The sequence below is a fragment of the Lacerta agilis genome, chromosome 3 (assembly GCF_009819535.1).
Source record: "Lacerta agilis isolate rLacAgi1 chromosome 3, rLacAgi1.pri, whole genome shotgun sequence".
Lineage (NCBI taxonomy): Eukaryota > Metazoa > Chordata > Lepidosauria > Squamata > Lacertidae > Lacerta > Lacerta agilis.
The window spans coordinates 12,106,536-12,124,422 of NC_046314.1; the positions used below are offsets into that span (position 1 = coordinate 12,106,536).

At 43.8% G+C, this 17,887-nt stretch overlaps 1 protein-coding gene across 7 annotated transcripts in view; it reads right to left on the reverse strand.

Annotated features, from left to right (window-relative positions):
• PAK5 (p21 (RAC1) activated kinase 5) overlaps positions 1 to 17,887 on the reverse strand; it is a 101,537-nt gene that overhangs the window by 34,951 nt on the left and 48,699 nt on the right. For 4 of the 7 annotated variants that reach the window (XM_033142854.1, XM_033142849.1, XM_033142848.1 and 1 more), the window contains 2 exons: positions 16,302 to 16,383; positions 7,157 to 7,371 (listed from right to left, as the gene is read on the reverse strand). In XM_033142854.1, the coding sequence (XP_032998745.1) occupies positions 7,157 to 7,371; positions 16,302 to 16,383 (297 nt within the window). The remainder of the gene's footprint in view (positions 1 to 7,156; positions 7,372 to 16,301; positions 16,384 to 17,887) is intronic. The other 3 variants (XM_033142852.1, XM_033142853.1, XM_033142850.1) reach the window with 1 other exon arrangement.

A 17,887-nucleotide genomic window follows, 5' to 3' on the forward strand; every position in this document is an offset into this window, starting at 1 on the left:
CCGATGCTATAGAACTTAGTCCCAGTTACGCATGCCTAGGATCAAAGCTTTTCTGGGAATATTTTTCTAAGATTGATATGATTCCTGTTCATATCAAGCTATGTTGTCCAATACTCAAAGAAGTACAAAACGTGTTTGACATAGCTAAGGTGGTTTTGGATTTGCTTCTCTCAAACAGCAGTTCCACTACCACATGTCAACATGCTTTTGAAACTTTCCAAAGTAGATTGTCATATGGCAAAGGTGGAGGGGAAAGAAAAATTCCACCTAGTCTTTGAACATTTGTAAGTTAGCACTTTAGATCTGGACCAGTCTCCTGCAACCTGGTGCCATTCAGGTGCAACCGTTTTCTGCTGTGCTTTAGAAAGGGAATGCAACTCTGCTAAGTTTGGAGCTTGTTAACACAAGATGGGATAGGATATCTCAAACAATATATCCTCATCCACATTCCTAAACATTCCCACAGTTTTATCCATTGGCACTAGGTGGCACATCAATACCATTTTCAGATAACTGTGCAAGAGCAGCCTTTCTATAACATGCATACAGCATAGGGCCTTTAGGAGGGGGTGGGAGTTTCTACCAGATTTTGTAGTAGTCCATTCAAGTCAGAAGATGTGGTTATATCCAAATTGCCTGCATTTAGCCCATTGTTCACACTCACACAATAGGTGCTTGTGTGTTTTCAAGCCAAAATACACATTCCATATTCTCATGCTATTTAAATCTTTTGGTACCCACTGAAATAATATAATATCATATCGTATCATGGAATTCCATTGTTTTTGCCCAAATGGTTCGTTTTATATTTTTAATCTCTACTTCCCAGTACGCTTGTCTGTTCTCTCACTGTCAGCAGTGTGAAGGGAAGTGAAAGAGCTTCGTTGCAAATCCCTCCCTAAAGCCCAGCATTGAACAAAATATGCAAACCCAGCAATGGTTCTATAGTTACACAGCTTTAAAACTTGCCGGTCCCATGATGTAGTGTGCAACTGGTTGGAGCGGAGCCGAAAGAATGTCGCAACTGTGCAGCCTTCCTGTACCATTTGCACAGTCTGAATCTTTAATAGGGTGCCGTACTTTAAGTGCATTCAATGCTTACAGTATATTCAATAGTGTGTATTTGATTTTACTCATTTAGGATATATACCACCATCTTGCTTTGCATCCTACCACACCCGCACACACAGGGAAAAAATATACCAGAATGAGAGTCTTTTTATGCAGACTACAAATTCCATGATGCAGTGTGACTGCAAGTATAAGCACATATCAGATCTAGATTTACTCTTGAAAGAAAGAAGTGGGAGTCATAGGGACAGAACTACCTAAAATGTATAGAAACTTATTCATGTATTCTACTACAGTGGCAAGAATGTTAAAGGTAAAGGTAAGGGGACCCCTGACCATTAGGTCCAGTTATGTCCGACTCTGGGGTTGCGGTGCTCATCTCGCGTTAATGGCCGAGGGAGCCGGCGTACAGCTTCCGGGTCATGTGGCCAGTGTGACTAAGCCGATTCTGGCGAACCAGAGCAGCGCATGGAAACGCCGTTTACCTTCCCACTGGAGCGGTACCTATTTATCTACTTGCACTTTGATATGCTTTCGAACTGCTAGGTTGGCAGGAGCTGGGACAGAGCAACGGGAGCTCACCCCGACAAGAATGTTACTGACCCCAAAATGAAAAGAAGCAGCAAGAAGTCCCAGCAAAGGAATAATGGATACAAAAACATACAGAGGATGCAGAAATGGCAAAGTTTACTGGAAGAATAAGAAATCAAGATAACCATTTTTTAAAAAATAAATAAATAAAAGAATGGAAATGGTTTTATTGAATATATACAGATGAATTATAAACAGATAAAAACATTGGCAAGATTATTGTCATAACCTGCAGTTTTATAAGACTATAAATTTAAAGAAGATGAACAAATGAGCAAATTAAATTAATTTGGATTTGCAGAAGATATTAAAAATAAATTTAAGGAACTGTAGAAAGAGGGGAAAGGAAGTCAAGTTTTGAAATGTCAAAATGATTGTAAAATTAGTGGAATGTATAAACTTGAAAAGTACAAAAAATATATACAAAAAAAATAATGAAAGAAAGAAGTGGATGATGGAAGAACAAATACTAAGGATATTTAGTTTGGGCCAGTGGTTTTTCTGTGGGGATTCATTTCTCGAAGCTAAGTGACACTGGTATTCTTGCCACCACTGTTGCTGCACAGAGTTCAGCATAACGTCTGCAGTGGGGAGCCTTCTCATTGTGTGGAGGTGCTGTGAGCGATTTAGAACCCGGTGTGACCAGCAAGTTTGCACGGTGAGTCAATCGCCATATACAGAGATGGCTCCATAGTGCATTATGTTGAACAAGAGGATGTGAAAGGTTGGGTTAGGAGGGGGAAAGTGACTCTGGGTGGAGCTAAAAGTGAAGCAGCAAGTCTCTTTCAATTAACTTGCCCTGAACATGCGAGTAAGGCCTAAAGAGGGCCTTACTCCCAGGACTCGGCTATACAGCTGCAAATATAACGTTTTAAGTGCATTATACAAATGCGACACTAGATGGCGATGATGAGCTAATGGAAAATTCCATATACAGGTGAAACTCGAAAAATTTGAATATCGTGGAAAGGTTCATTTCTTTCAGTAACTCAACTTAAAAGGTAAACTAATATATGAGATAGACTCATGATATGCAAAGTGAGATATGTCAAGCCTTTATTTGTTCTAATTGTGATGATTATGGCGTACAGCTGATGAGAACCCCAAATTAACCATTTCAACTTTGGGGTTTTCATCAGCTGTGCGCCATAATCATCACAATTATAACAAACAAAGGCTTGACGTATCTCGTTTTGCATGTCATGAGTCTATCTCATATATTAAACTCCAGCAGCTAATGAAAACAGTTGCTTACATAAATGGACTTTTCGTCAATATTCTAATTTTTCGAGTTTCACCTGTATATTTTATAACTTTTAAAAAAGCATTTTCACAGGGTTTTTTTTTAAAAAAAAATCTGTGTAGAATCAGCCCTGGTAAACGATCTCAGACAAGTTATTACCACTCAGCCGAATTCACATTGCAAGGCTATAACTTAGCATGAATTATGCCCTGGGTTTCATTGTTAACCACCTTGGCCAGCTTTAATGGAATAGAAATATGTTGAATAAATTCACTGTGTGGGATCTGATTTCTTTCCGCAGGGCCTGTAAGACAGAGTTATCCCGCCTGGCCTTTGGCTTGGAATCAGTCTGATCTCCTCCTCCTCTTTCCTTTTCCTTCCGTGATGGAACTCCAATTTGGGGACTTCCCTGGCTTTTTTTCTGGCCCACGTAGGACCAGTCTGGATAGTTGGCCTTGGTGAAGATTTGACGTTTTCTCCCTCCAAACAGTTCTTGCTGGGCCCATAACCTCTTAAGATTTAGTGTCAGGAATATAACGTAGTCCTGGACACAGCAGAGTTAACCGCAGGTTTTCTGGAAGCTTCTGGCTGTAGAGCATTAACTGGACAGCACAACGCAGGAACTCAGCAACCTCACTTGGATAACTATATACAGTATTTATTGAAGCAACTAGTATCCATAAGTTACTATGTACAGACTTTACAAATAAAAGAAACAAAACATAAAACTCCTCTCTCTGTCTCTCTCTCTCAACATTCTGGGCTTCCACTGAAATAAGGCTGTGTTTTAAGTTGCATTTTAATCCTGTTTTCAAGTTGTATTTTAATCAATTGTTTTTATACCTGATGTTAGCTGCCCTGAGCCCAGTCTTGGCCGGGGAGGGTGGGGTATAAATAAAATTATCTATCTATCTATCTATCTATCTATCTATCTATCTATCTATCTATTATTTGCATGCAGAGGATCCCACTTGGAGGACTTCAATGTAACAAATTTAAAGCAGCAAGGCTTCTCAAGATCTCTGATGCCCGAATTTCACCACCTATCAGAGTAGACAGTGTTCGGGTAGATGGACTTTGCATACATTTCAATGAATTAATACACGGCATTTCTATCACTTTCCACCCAGGAGAGAGGCAATGTTGGATTATGAGTGGTGGGGAGGATCCTTAGCAAGGTCTCTGCGGTGCCCGAACAGCAAACAGATTTAAAGGAAATTGGATACACTAGCTCGATTTCATGCAATTCCCTCAGCATTCTTACAGGGTGTATTTTCCAATACCCCTCTGGATCTTTGACTCTGCCCATGCAACAATGGAAAGATAGAGGACTTTATTCACTTCTTCCTCTACTGCCCACTATATGCCTCAATAAGATCTAGGCTTCTCCCTCTAATCCCGCCGACTATCGCCAGGGATGATGACTGCATGGAATATCTACTGGTGGATGCCAACCCCCTGGTTTCACGTGGAGTGGCCATCTACATATTACAGGCCCTGAAACTCAGGACCACCTTTTTGGCCAACTTCCCTTAGCCTTAGTCTTGTGTGTATTCCCAACATGGACACTGTCATCACGCCCGCTAGTGCTTTTTATTTTATTTGTTTTATCCAGTACGATTTTACTTCCAATTGTTTTACAGTGGTACCCCGCAAGACGAATGCCTCGCACAACGAAAAACTCGCAAAACGAAAGGGTTTTGCGAGTTTTTAGTTGACTCGCGAGATGAATTCGTCTAGGGCTGTTTTTCGCAAGACGAATTCGACTGGCGAGGTACCACTGTAGGCCGGCACCGGAGCCGCACGGCGCCACGTTTTAAGGCTGCAGTGAGCGAACAGCAGCGCTGCTGTTCGCTCGCTGCAGCCTTAAAACGTGGCACGGCTCCGGTGCCGGTCGGGTGGGGCCCCCGGACTTTCCCCCCATAGGAATGCATTAATTACATTTTAATGCGTTCCTATGGGAAACGGTGCCTCGCAAGATGAAATTTCCGCAAGACGAAAAGTCTTGTGGAACGAATTAATTTTGTCTTGCGAGGCACCACTGTAACTGTATCTGTTGTATTCTTTGCATAATCGTGTCAGGATACTGCCTGGTCTTTTACTATGTGCTGTGGCCTGGCGTGCTCTGGTCCATGGGGTCACGAAGAGTTGGACACGACTGAACGACTGAACAACAACAACATGGCCATAGGGCTAATGCAATAAATAGATTGATTGATTGATTGATTGATTGATTGATAAAGGGTAATTTTCTCACCAGCACACAATAGCATATTATCCACTCCTAGGTGACGCAAATCTATTGTATATTCTGAACAATAAAGAACATGGCCACTAGATGACAGCAAAACCTCAAGATCCTACAATGCAGGTAGACTTACCTTACATGAGACCCCTTTCTCTGCTTCAAGATATTCCTTTCTTTCAATCCAAAGCTCTACTAGAATTTGGCATATTTAAAGGCGGCGTTAGGATACACCGTGATCTCCCTTCATTCATAGGATCGCACTGCATGAATCTCTTGAGCCTGCAGCAATGCAGCTGGAGGGGAGGGCAAGAGGATGGTGGAAAAAACTGTGGGTGGAGGGGGGTCCGTTTTCCATTAAGGAATAGCGATGGCCACCATTCTGTGTGGCTTTAAGAGGATCAGGCGAATTCACGGAAGCTAACCCTACCAATGACTACTATCTACAATGGCCTTATTCTTCCTCCTCTGTAAGAGGCAGTGCGAATCTGAATATGTTCCTGGAGACAGCAGACAAAGAGCAGTAAGGCCTTTGGTCTGATCCAGCCGGCTCTAATATTCTTTACATGCAAAGCTTTAGAATTTTGGACAGAAAAAAAACAAACAAACAAACAACAGCGAGCAGACAGTCCTGACAACTGGAATTGTGAATATTTGCTGTTCAATTTTCTACATGGTTTCATTAAAATATATAGCTGATACCCATCCATCGCTGCGTAAGAAAATGCAAGCTGACTTCAAACTGAACTCCAAAGTCCTCGTGGATTTATTTAAGGAACATTGTTTTCAAGCCTCCCAGCTTACTGCTTCGTGAGTAGCTAGGATGATTGGGTGAAAAAGCAGGGGGTGGAGGAAGCAAACATTGATTTCCGCTTTATCTTGCCGAAGAAACAACTTTTGCTCAGAGACGGCTTGTTAAAAATAACTGTTAAGAATATCGATTTGAATGGATAAACTGATATGCAGCAAATAATCTACAACAAACAGGGCACAAGGAGAAAACCTGCTTTATTCTTGCTGGAGGGGACGGTGCAAAACTGAGGATGAGAACAAGGTCCATTTCATGGTCTTGTATACACATAATAAAATAAAAAATTCCTTCCGAAAGCTCATACCGAGAACAAACTTAGTTGGTCTCTAAGGTGCTATTGGAAGGAATTTTTTATTTTGTTTTGTTTTGACTATGGCAGACCAACATGGCTACCTACCTGTAACTTGTATGAAGAAGAGTTTGGAAGAAGAAGAAGAGTTTGGATTTGATATCCCGCTTTTCACTACCCAAAGGAGTCTCAAAGCGGCTAACATTCTCCTTTCCCTCCCTCCCCCACAACAAACACTCTGTGAGGTGAGTGAGTGGGGCTGAGAGACTTCAGAGAAGTGTGACTAGCCCAAGGTCACCCAGCAGCTGCATGTGGAGGAGCGGAGACACGAACCCGGTTCCCCAGATTACAAGTCTACCACTCTTAACCACTACACCACACTGGCTCTCAATGACATTAGCCTGGGCTTCAGAGGAACATTACTTTCGTGTATCCTCAGCTGAACCATGGTGCTTGAAAGCTGCCGAGCTCTGATCAATGGCTATGTGGATTTTGGGGGAAGTCTGCCATGTTGGTTTCGGGATGTCTCTGGTGTTCCAGCTGAATTGAATTCTCAAACCCTAATTTGAAAATATGCTTTTGGTTGGGTTGTGAACTGGAAATTCACAATTTATTCTCCTGTGTTGAAACTTGCCCTTCAAACTTAGGAGTTTTCTTTCTTTTAGTTAGCTCCATTAAACATCCACCACTCGCCCATTTCTGTGTATTGCAAAGCAAAATTCGTTTAAGATTGCAATCTTTGCATAACAAATATGTCCTATTGACAAACGTCTGCGGCTATTCGGGTATTTTCTCAAGAGAGAACCTGCCCTTTTGTTCTGCAACAGAAATGGGCAAGCTCCCTGAAGGACACTTCACAGAGTTTCCGCTAACATGTATGTGTTGGGGTGCATATAATCTGCTTACCTTCATTGGAGCAAGTTGGATCGGAGTAATGCATGAAGGATCCACCATAGGCTTCGGCCTGTTTGCTGTGTCCGCTAGCAAACTCTGCCACTGTTGAGGTAGACCGGTGAACTTCTGTTCTCTGGGATCAAATCCAGTGTGCACCCTGTGTTCAAAATTTGAAGGGCCGGAAATTTCAAGCTTTTTCTTTTTCTTTCCAAACATGGTGGAAAAACCTGCGAGGACAAAGGAGAATATCACCTTTTGCGCTAAGATATTTTAAGTCATCCAAGCACAATTTGCTACGCTGGGTGAAACGGTTAAAAAGGAGAAATCGATAAGGCTCCAAGCCTGTGATAGAATGTGTATGATGTTGTGGAAAAAACATTAAGTCTTTCAGATGCCGCCAGGCTCTTTGTTGAGAAATCTGAATTATGGACAGCGCCAGAATTTAAGGTAGCAATAATCAAATATCTGAAAGACATTTTGCAACAAATTGTTTTCACACCAGGAGAACAGCCAAAAAGAATTTTCAAAGTATATGGGCAATATTCAGTGTTAGTGATGATCAGAGAAGACCGATTGAAATCAATGGTCAAGCACATGTTTGCATGCTCATCTTGGGTTTAATGGCATCTCCAGTTAAAGGATCTTGGATTGCAGGCTTCCCTCTGTGACCTCAGAGCAAGCTACCCCAACCTGGGGGAGATAATGACAGGTTGTCGTGTTTAGTGAACCCTGTTGGATGTAAACACAGAGCAGCCAAACACAACACTCCTAGAGAGGACATGAAGGTAACTCAGTCCTCCAGGCTTAACTTCCTGTTTACCTGGACTGAGTTACAGGAACCAGAAGTAGGTGTGGTCTTACCTGGGAACAAGATTCCAAAGAAGACTGCCCATTTTGCCTCGTCTCCTGAACAAGCAGGATGCTCTCTCAGCCTGCAGCTGAGAGAAGCAGAAGTGAAGCCTCTTTCCTTATGGAATCAGCTTCACCACATGTAAATATGTTTATCTAAGTTTATCTGCCTCTTTGAGCCTGTGACTCTTGGATGTCTGTGAGTAAACTTCTTTTATATCTAATAATCAGTGCTGTATTGTGTCTTTGCTTTTAAGAGGGAAGAAGGGGAATATACCAGGAATATATATATTTCTTTTATAGAGGCTCTAGGAAGCCTATGCAACCGTTTTCCGCTGTGTTTTAAAAGGGAATGTAACTCTGCTAAGTTTGGAGCTTGCTCACACAAGCTGGGATTGAGATATATAAATAATATATACTCATCCACACTCCTAAACATTCCAACAAACCCGAGGAAAGGCAATTCCCCTTATTCTACAACCTGCCCCCAACTGTTAAATTGAGATTGTAACTAGTGGCAGCACCAGGGGAAAAAACCACACAGAGAAAGGGCAAAGTGGGTGGATGTGTTGAGTCCTTCATGTTAAGACTTTGGAACGAAAAGAAATCAGGATAAGTTAATGAGAGGCAAGCTCCTTGTTTGCCCCCCTCCTCAGCCCACCCTCTGACACTGCCCATGGTTGTAACCTCTATGATCAATATCTAAAGAAGATACACTGAATTATATTAAACAGTGGTGGGAAGGTTGTGCTCAGGCTATTGAACTCTCTTCCTTAAGGAAGCGGATATGATCCCCTTTCTGATGGCCTTCTGTCAATGTATGAAGACCTTTCTCTTAATCCCCTTGCCTTTTTAGCTTCTGAAGTCTTATCTGCCACCTTTTGTAACTGTTTTTATATATATATTAAAAAGAAATGTCATCTGCATCAGCCACCAACCAATGCATCTATATACAGAAGTACGGGTTCCTACACACAGTATGCCAAACAGAAAAATGCCACCAGAGAGACAGAAATTCTAAATTTAAATCATATGAATGAAGAAGCACTCGTTTTCAGCTGCTCGAAATTCTGCAGACTTTACCGCCGTCAGGTTGTTACAGTCTGCAAGGAGAAATGTCACGTGGAAATATTTATCTATTTACAATATGTTTTAAGTGGTTGAATATTTCTTTCGATTCTTTCGGATCCTTCGGCCTCAGTGCTCTCATTTACTCAGTTAGCCGCCCCTTGGCTAGCTGCTTTTTAAACAGAGTTCTTGGGTATGTTAAGGGACAATTTGAATAAATCCTCCAAGCATATCGGAATGGAGCTTGAGTTGACCTGCTGTGTGGCAAAGTGATAATCTGATTGCTTTCCTCCCATGCTCTCCAATTGCGGGTCAGAGCCCTAATTGCCTGACTGGGGAAAGGGCACTGAATTAATTATGGTCGGAATTGTGAGCTAGGTCACAGTGTGCATTGAAGCAGATCACTTCAGCAAGAAGCACGCAGTGGACAGATCCAATCAACCTGCCAATCCATCCATCCAATCTTAGTATTTTCCTTTGGAATACAAGCATTAAATGACACCTAAGATACATCACAAGGGACACGGGTGGCGCTGTGGGTGAAACCACAAAGCCTAGGGCTTGCTGATCAGAAGGTCGGTGGTTCAAATCCCTGCGATGGGGTGAGCTCCCGTTGCTCGGTCCCAGCAGCTGCCCACCTAGCAGTTCGAAAGCACATCAATAGTGCAAGTGGATAAATAGGTACCGCTCCGGCGGGAAGGTGAATGGCATTTCCATGCGCTGCTCTGGTTCGCCAGGGGCGGCTTTGTCATGCTGGCCACATGACCTGGAAGCTGTACGCCGGCTCCCTTGGCCAGTAAAGCGAGATGAGCGCCACAACCCCAGAGTCGGACATGACTGGACCTAATGGTCAGGGGTCCCTTTACCTTTTTAAGATCACACCCTCTGTTGTATTAAACAAAGTGGTGGAGAATTCCAGAGAACTTTCTTTTAAAACCCCTTTCTTTTTGCTGTACAGAAGAAAGTAATTCAGATGATCTGGAGGGGGCGGGGATGCGACCTACAGGATATTGGAGCTTTAAGCAAAAGGTGCTTGAAAACCATCCCAAGAAATTCCATATAAATATGGTGTCATAAACCTTGCAGATTTCGTTAAAAAAAAACCAACAACGTTAAATGGCACATGGTACAAGCCCAAGCATGTTTACTTAGGTGTTGTTGTTGTTCAGTCGTTCAGTCGTGTCCGACTCTTCGTGACCCCATGGACCAGAGCACGCCAGGCACGCCTATCCTTCACTGCCTCTCGCAGTTTGGCCAAACTCATGTTAGTAGCTTCAAGAACACTGTCCAACCATCTCATCCTCTGTCGTCCCCTTCTCCTTGTGCCCTCCATCTTTCCCAACATCAGGGTCTTTTCCAGGGAGTCTTCTCTTCTCATGAGGTGGCCAAAGTACTGGAGCCTCAACTTCAGGATCTGTCCTCCTAGTGAGCACTCGGGGCTGATTTCTTTGAGAATGGATAGGTTTGATCTTCTTGCAGTCCATGGGACTCTCAAGAGTCTCCTCCAGCACCATAATTAGGTGTAAATCCCTCCAAGTTCAATCAGACTTACCCTCTGGTGAGTATGTTTAGGTTTGCAGCCTAAAAATGCGTTCCTGCAAAATCCCTGCCTTACAATGCAGTTCCATGCATTGTATGCCTTGGGATTAAGCACTACAAAACTCCATGGGATGATTATGAGGAAACATGCAAAGGATTATTCTGCTGCACCTTGCAAAATCTTCATTAGATGCTATGTGATTATTTGTTATTACACCTTGCTAATTTCCCCTTATATTTCCCAATTAATATCTCTTCTGGATAAAGCTTTGGTAAAATACAGAAAACAATAAAGCAATCCTAGTTAGCATTTAGTTTTCACTCAGTTCAGAGGTTAGCAGACCCATCTGAGCACAGGCATGCTTAATAATAATAATAATAATAATAATAATAATAATAATAATAATAATAATTTATACTCCACCCATCTGGCTGGGTTTCCCCAGCCACTCTGGGCGGCTTCCAACAGAATATTAAAAACACAATAAAACATCAAACATTAAAAACTTCCCTAAACAGGGCTGCCATCAGATGTCTTCTAAAAGTCAGGTAGTTGTGTATTTCCTTGACCTCTGATGGGAGGGCATTCCACAGGGCAGGTGCCACTACCGAGAAGGCCCTCTTCCTGGTTCCCTGTAACCTCACTTCTCGCAGTGAGGGAACCGCCAGAAGGCCCTCAGAGCTGGACCTCAGTGTCCAAGCTGAACGATGAATGATTTTCTACTGGCCATTACAATAGACTCCACCCTTGAGCATTGTAGTTCACTGGGTGATTGATTCACCCAGCGTATTGGCATGGAGCTCTGCCCACCCTGATTTGTTCCACGTCATTCAGAAGCTGACGCCATCCATGATCAACTTGACCGAAGCTGACTCAGGTGTATGCGAAAGCAGCTTAAGAAACTTAGCAGGGCGATCAGTCATTTTCTATCTAGGAGATAAACTGATCTGAAGGTTGTATCCGACCAACAGTGTGGCTCAGCTGAAAGTAACTGAAAGTCAGTGGAATGGAGAGGGAAGCAATTTTGGGGGATTCACCCTCCACCTGCAGCCCCTGCCCCACAGTCTGCCCTGAAGGGTCCCATAAGCCATGGAGCAGATGAGGTGGGATGAAGGGAGGGGAGAGACCACCCAAAATCACTACCTTCCTAGTTCTGTTGATGGAATTCATACCATCAACTGACTGATGCCATACAACCCTGAAAAAAGTAAGGTAAAGGTAAAGGGACCCCGGACCATTAGGTCCAGTTGTGTCCGACTCTGGGGTTGCATCACTCATCTCACTTTACTGGCCAAGGGAGCTGGCATACAGCTTCCGGGTCATGTGGCCAGCATGACAAAGCCGCTTCTGGCGGACCAGAGCAGCGCACGGAAACGCCATTTACCTTCCCGCTGGAGCGGTACCTATTTATCTACTTGCACTTTCATGTGCTTTCGAACTGCTAGGTGGGCAGGAGCTGGGACCGAGCAACAGGAGCTCACCACATCACCGGGATTCGAACCGCCGACCTTCTGATCGGCAAGCCCTAGGCTCTGTGGTTTAACCCACAGCGCCACCCGCGTCCCGCCTGAAAAAAGTAGAGCCAGGTAAAAACTAATGGTACTGGTTCTGTTAATTCATTGCAATTTGTCTTTGGCTCACAGCAATAATAGGGGGGAAAGAACCCAAATCTAAACTGAATTTTGCCTTCCAGCACTCTATGAACCTGTCACTGCTTAATTACTGTAATGGGTGATATTATTTCAGTACAATATTGCAAATTGCACTGTATTTCACTTAAGTAATATGGTGCACATCCATAACTTAGTACTATTACATCCGAAACAGACAGATTTACTTGCCAGTTTAAATAAGTCTGTTGTATTTTACAGCAAGGTCATGCATGCTGAGATAACAGCAGGGAGAAATCTTTAAAAGTGAAAGGGGATAGTACAGAGCTGCAGGGTTATATGTCAATGTGTTCATACAGGTAAAACATGACATAAATATAGACCTTTCAGTTTCAATGCTTAAACATTTTTCAGTGTGTTCCTTACTTCTGAAAACACACCCACACTAACCACTTTGTTCACTTTTTGACTTGAGATTTTGATATAACGGGAAATTTCCTATGCATGCCACATGGTGTTGGTAGAGTAGGGGAGCGGGTGGTGCTGTGGTCTAAACCACTGAGCATCTTGGGCTTGCTGATCGGAAGGTCAGCAGTTCGAATCTGGACGACGGGGTGAGCTCCTATTGCTCTGTCCCAGCTTCTGCTAACCTTGCATTTCGAAAGCACGCCAGTGCAAGTAGATAACTAGGTACCACTGCGGCGGGAAGGTAAACAGTGTTTCTGTGCCCTCTGGCTCCAGTCACAGTGTCCCGTTGCACCAGAAGCGGTTTAGTCCTGCTGGCCATATGACCCGGAAAGCTGTCTGTGGACAAATGCCGCCTCCCTCAGCCTGAAAACGAGATGAGTACTGCAACCCCATAGTCGCCTTTGAGTGAACTTAACTGTCCTTTACCTTTTACATTTTTTAGGGGTGGGAAAATCTGTCAATTTTGGGTTATCATTTCCCCAATCTTAAATTCAGCTCTCCATATTACCACATCAGTTTGTGATGATGATGATGATGATGATGATGATTTTAAAACTAATCTGCATTTTAGTGAACATCTCTCCTAATACACATTTTGTATGCACTGCAGCCTAATATACACCTTATTGTGAAGCAATTTCCTAAGATAGAATACATTTTTGCATGTAGTGTTCACTAGTGTGCATGCATATTTATGCACATTTTACCCCAGTAGATGCTTTTAACTTGGCTGAAGAAGTGCGTCACAAAATTCAGAAAACTGAACATTTCCACATTTTGATTCTTGAATTTCAGAAAGTCTAGATTATGTAGGTTTACATTTAGATGCAAAGTGAACTGAATTTCTCCCCTACCTGTAGCAGAGGGTTTCATGTTTACATTTGGTGTCTTCTGTTGTGATTTAAGTCCATAGCCTATTGTTTACTTCAGGCATGTGTAGGCTTACCTTGTCTGGTTGCAAAGTAAGAGGATGCAAACATTAAGCATTTGCAGAGATTTGCTTATTTGGGAAAAAGAATAACCTAAGCAAAATTTTGCTTCTGAAATCATCGAAGTTCATGTCCAATAATTTTCTGCAGTACTGTGATACAACTTGAAACAGATTATCATAACTGGTGCTGGGAGTTGCACAGCTTAGAAGAAATTTCTGCGCATACACAAAAATGTACTAAATCCATCAGATTTAGTACAATTTTGTGGTACCGTGTTTCCCCTATTTTAAGACGTAGTCATAAAATAAGCCATAGCAGAATTTTTTCACATTTGCGAAATATAAGCCGTACCCCAAAAATAAGCCATAGTGATAGGCGCAGTTCTGGAGGGCGCCAAAGCCCCCACAAAGCAGCATCTGCCCTCCGGAGCCGGTGGGGATGGCAGAGGGGACGGGGGCTTTGAAAGCAAAGGAGAAACTGCTGGCCTGCGTCCTCTCTCTCTCCGCGCTCGCCAGGCTCCTCCGGAGAATGCCCTCCTCCCCTCGGAGGCCGGTCGGCTGCGAGGCGCAGAGCAGGCAACTCACCCGTTGTCGCCTCAGTGTCCCCGCCGCTGGCTCAGAGGAGAGAGAGCGAGAGAGAGCAGCCCTTCAGAGGAGCTCCCTCCCTCCCTCGCCAATGGCCACTGCCTTCCCTCAGAACATCCTATGGCTGGAGAGAGAGGGCTGGAAGTCAACACACACACCTCCCTTCCCTCAGACTCTCTCTCTCACGGTGCTTGGCGGTGGCTGTTGCCCGCCCTTTTCTTTCAATCAAGAGTCCTGCCCCGCAGGGAGCCAGCCAGCGAGTGAGAGGCACACACAAACAGACGCCTCTCGCCTGAGTCCCGGCCTGCTTGCTCCTTGTGCACAGGGAGCCAGTGTGTAGGCAGCCAGCTAGCGAGAGGTGTGCACAAACTGTGTTTATTTGAGGGGAAAAAATATAAGATGGTGTCTTAAAATAGGGGAAACACGGTATATGCCATTTTCTAACCAAGGAGTAACTTACGCAGCAGAAGAACCAATTGTGGATAAAGCTATAACAAACAAGAGATAGCACCCTAAAGTTAAGCATATCTTTCCTGATCAACTGATCAACTTTTAACCAGAGTGTGACATTGTAAATCTTGATGAAGCACGTATCCTGAGATACAATGGACCTTGAGGAAAGGAATAATGGCAACTCCCAGATGAAATGAATGGCTCCAGTTCTCCATTGGAAACAAGTAGCCGTCTGACCAAGCCTCTTAGTTGACTTTGGGTCAGTTAGGCATACCCATGTCACAAACCATTCACCGTCTGGGCCCCCCGTTCTGTGATCTTACAGAGGGGTGAAAATGTTTGCCTCCTTAAGTTTAAAGCAGCAACCACCATTTAATGCTGGTAATTTTACCACAATTCACAGTGCAATCCACTCCCAGAAAAGTGCCTGCTAAGAGACAACACTCTTTAAGTTTGGGAAACCCTGCCTTAGCACAAAGACGAATGGCTCCCTTGGTTTAGATGCATATAGCACCTTAGAATCATAGAGTTGGAAGAGACCACAAGGGCCATCCAGTCCAACCCCCTGCCAAGCAGGAAACACCATCAAAGCATTCCTGACAGATGGCTGTCAAGCCTCTGCTTAAAGACCTCCAAAGAAGGAGACTCCACCACACTCCTTGGTAGCAAATTCCACTGTCGAACAGCTCTCACTGTCAGGAAGTTCTTCCTTATGTTTAGGTGGAATCTTCTTTCTTGTAGTTTGAATCCATTGCTCCATGTCCGCTTCTCTGGAGCAGCAGAAAACAACCTTTCACCCTCCTCTATATGACATTCTTTTATATATTTGAACATGGCTATCATATCACCCTTCAACCTTCTCTTCTCCAGGCTAAACATACCCAGCTCCCTAAGCCGCTCCTCGTAAGGCATTGTTTCCAGGCCTTTGACCATTTTGGTTGCCCTCTTCTGGACACGTTCCAGCTTGTCAGTATCCTTCTTGAACTGTGGTGCCCAGAACTGGACACAGTATTCCAGGTGAGGTCTGACCAGAGCAGAATATAGTGGTACTATTACTTCCCTTGATCTAGACGCTATACTCCTATTGATGCAGCCCAGATTTGCATTGGCTTTTTTAGCTGCTGCATCACACTGTTGACTCATGTCAAGACTCCTAGATCCTTTTCACATGTACTGCTCTCAAGCCAAGTGTCACCCATCCTGTATTTGTGCCTTTCATTTTTTTGCCCAAGTGTAGTACTTTACATTTCTCCTTGTTTCTCCTTGTTAAAATTCATCTTGTTTGCTTTGGCCCAGTTGTCTAATCTGTTAAGGTCATTTTGAAGTGTGATCCTGTCCTCTGGGGTATTAGCCACCCCTCCCACCTTGAATATGTGATGGTTTTGGTGAGGGCCAGAAAGGACAATCCATCTCTTTCCATGTCCATGTGCATACTTGAAGACCACCTGCAAATGGCTACAGTGCATCTTGTTTCGAGTTCAGTCGATGTCCCCAGCTATGCTCCAAACGTCTTCCGACTTGGCTATTCCCACCCCGTAGCCACAACCATTATTGAAATCTATGCACTAAAATACAGCAAGAAGAAAACATTGAAACGGTTCCAAGCCATCTGGGCTTTGCCATTGTCAATGTTTCTTCCAAAGCACACAATACCTTGTTTATTGTCGAAAATGCCTTCACTGGTCACACCACAGCACAGCAGGGTTTCTCTGGATGGTTGGCCCATGAGAAACATCTAATAGAGATGCACAATGAAATAAATAAAAATAAATAAAATAAAAAACACACACACACACCATCAAAGACAATGTGGGCTTGTACAGAAATAGTAAACGCTGGCAAAGGGTAACTAGAGAAACACTGTTGTCATTTGAGGAACAATGTTCCACCGCCTCCTGCACAATGAAAGCCACTTTTGTATTTCCTATTTTCATGCATCAGCTGACATTACAGAGCCTCTAAAACAGCACTCGCTGGGAAAAAGTGAGGCCTGTATTAGCTTTCTGGCTGGCAGCCAGTGAAGGGTCAGGTGCTGCTCACAACAGTACTCTGGTTTCCAATTCCCCACATGCTGTGTGCCTCCTGGCTCTCTTCTTCTCCCAGTAGTCATTTGTCCCACTACGTGACCCAAACCTACACCAATGATGCAACTGACTAGCCAAGGCAGGAGGGAAAGCATGCCAATGGTATCCAGTAAACACGCAACCACCACTCCAGGGGAATCGCACCAGCAGTCGCGGAGGAAGGGACTTTGGTACCTGGGGCAGTGGAGGCATGGCATATCGCACACGGGGCATGGCAGGTTGCACGTGTGTTTTCCAAGGTGTAGGCGCCCACCCATGCAAGCCGTCATCCCAATTGGGTAGGCGCCTGCCCACCTGATCATCCCGAGGGGAAGGCGGCCACCTGCGGCGATGTCACCACCCCCCGGGCTGGCACCAGGGGCAGACTGCCCCCCGCCCCTTTCCTCTGCCACTGCACACCAGGAGAAAGTAGGCCTTGTTCTCACTAATGTTTCCAACACATATCTGGGCTTGGACCACTTCAGGCTGTAGGCGGGGACTTGGCTCATCTCCAGACTTCCAATATTTTTCTGGAGAAAATGTTGTCAATGATACTGACGTGTCAAGGACAGAGATGGTGGTGATTTATCAGGGGAGAAAGATGGGTGAGAGGAGTAATGAATACATGTTTGCAGTTGCCTAAGGGAAAAATCTGAACCAAAAGTCTGAAATTTATTTCTACATTAATGAAATGTATTAGCATTAATTGAGCCTTTCTCTAATTGAAACGAAGATCTTATAGTTGCAGCAGAAGTGTGAAATCAATTTGCCCTGCATTCAAGCTGGGGGGAAAAAAAGTCTTGAAAATTTACTCAGACTGCATCTTCTCTATTAATGATGCCCAGCTGATGAAAATTGGCAGAGCTCCACTGAAATCACTGGTTTTATATCTGCAGAGGACCCTGATGCTATGTGTTCTGGATAATTTACAAAATTGCAGCCGAAAGGATCACACAATGCTGTTTGGTTTCAATGGTCCTCTAATGCCAAGCCAAGATGTTCATCTTGCAAAATGTCCAGTATACTCAGCTGCATCTCTCCTAGATTGCCAATTGTAATTAAGCACCATTTCTTAAATATCCAAGAAATGAATGCTGCCTGTAATGAAACCAATTTATAGAGTGATGCTAACAAAGAATATGTGGATCAAGGGGCAGAAGAAGTATAAAAATCATC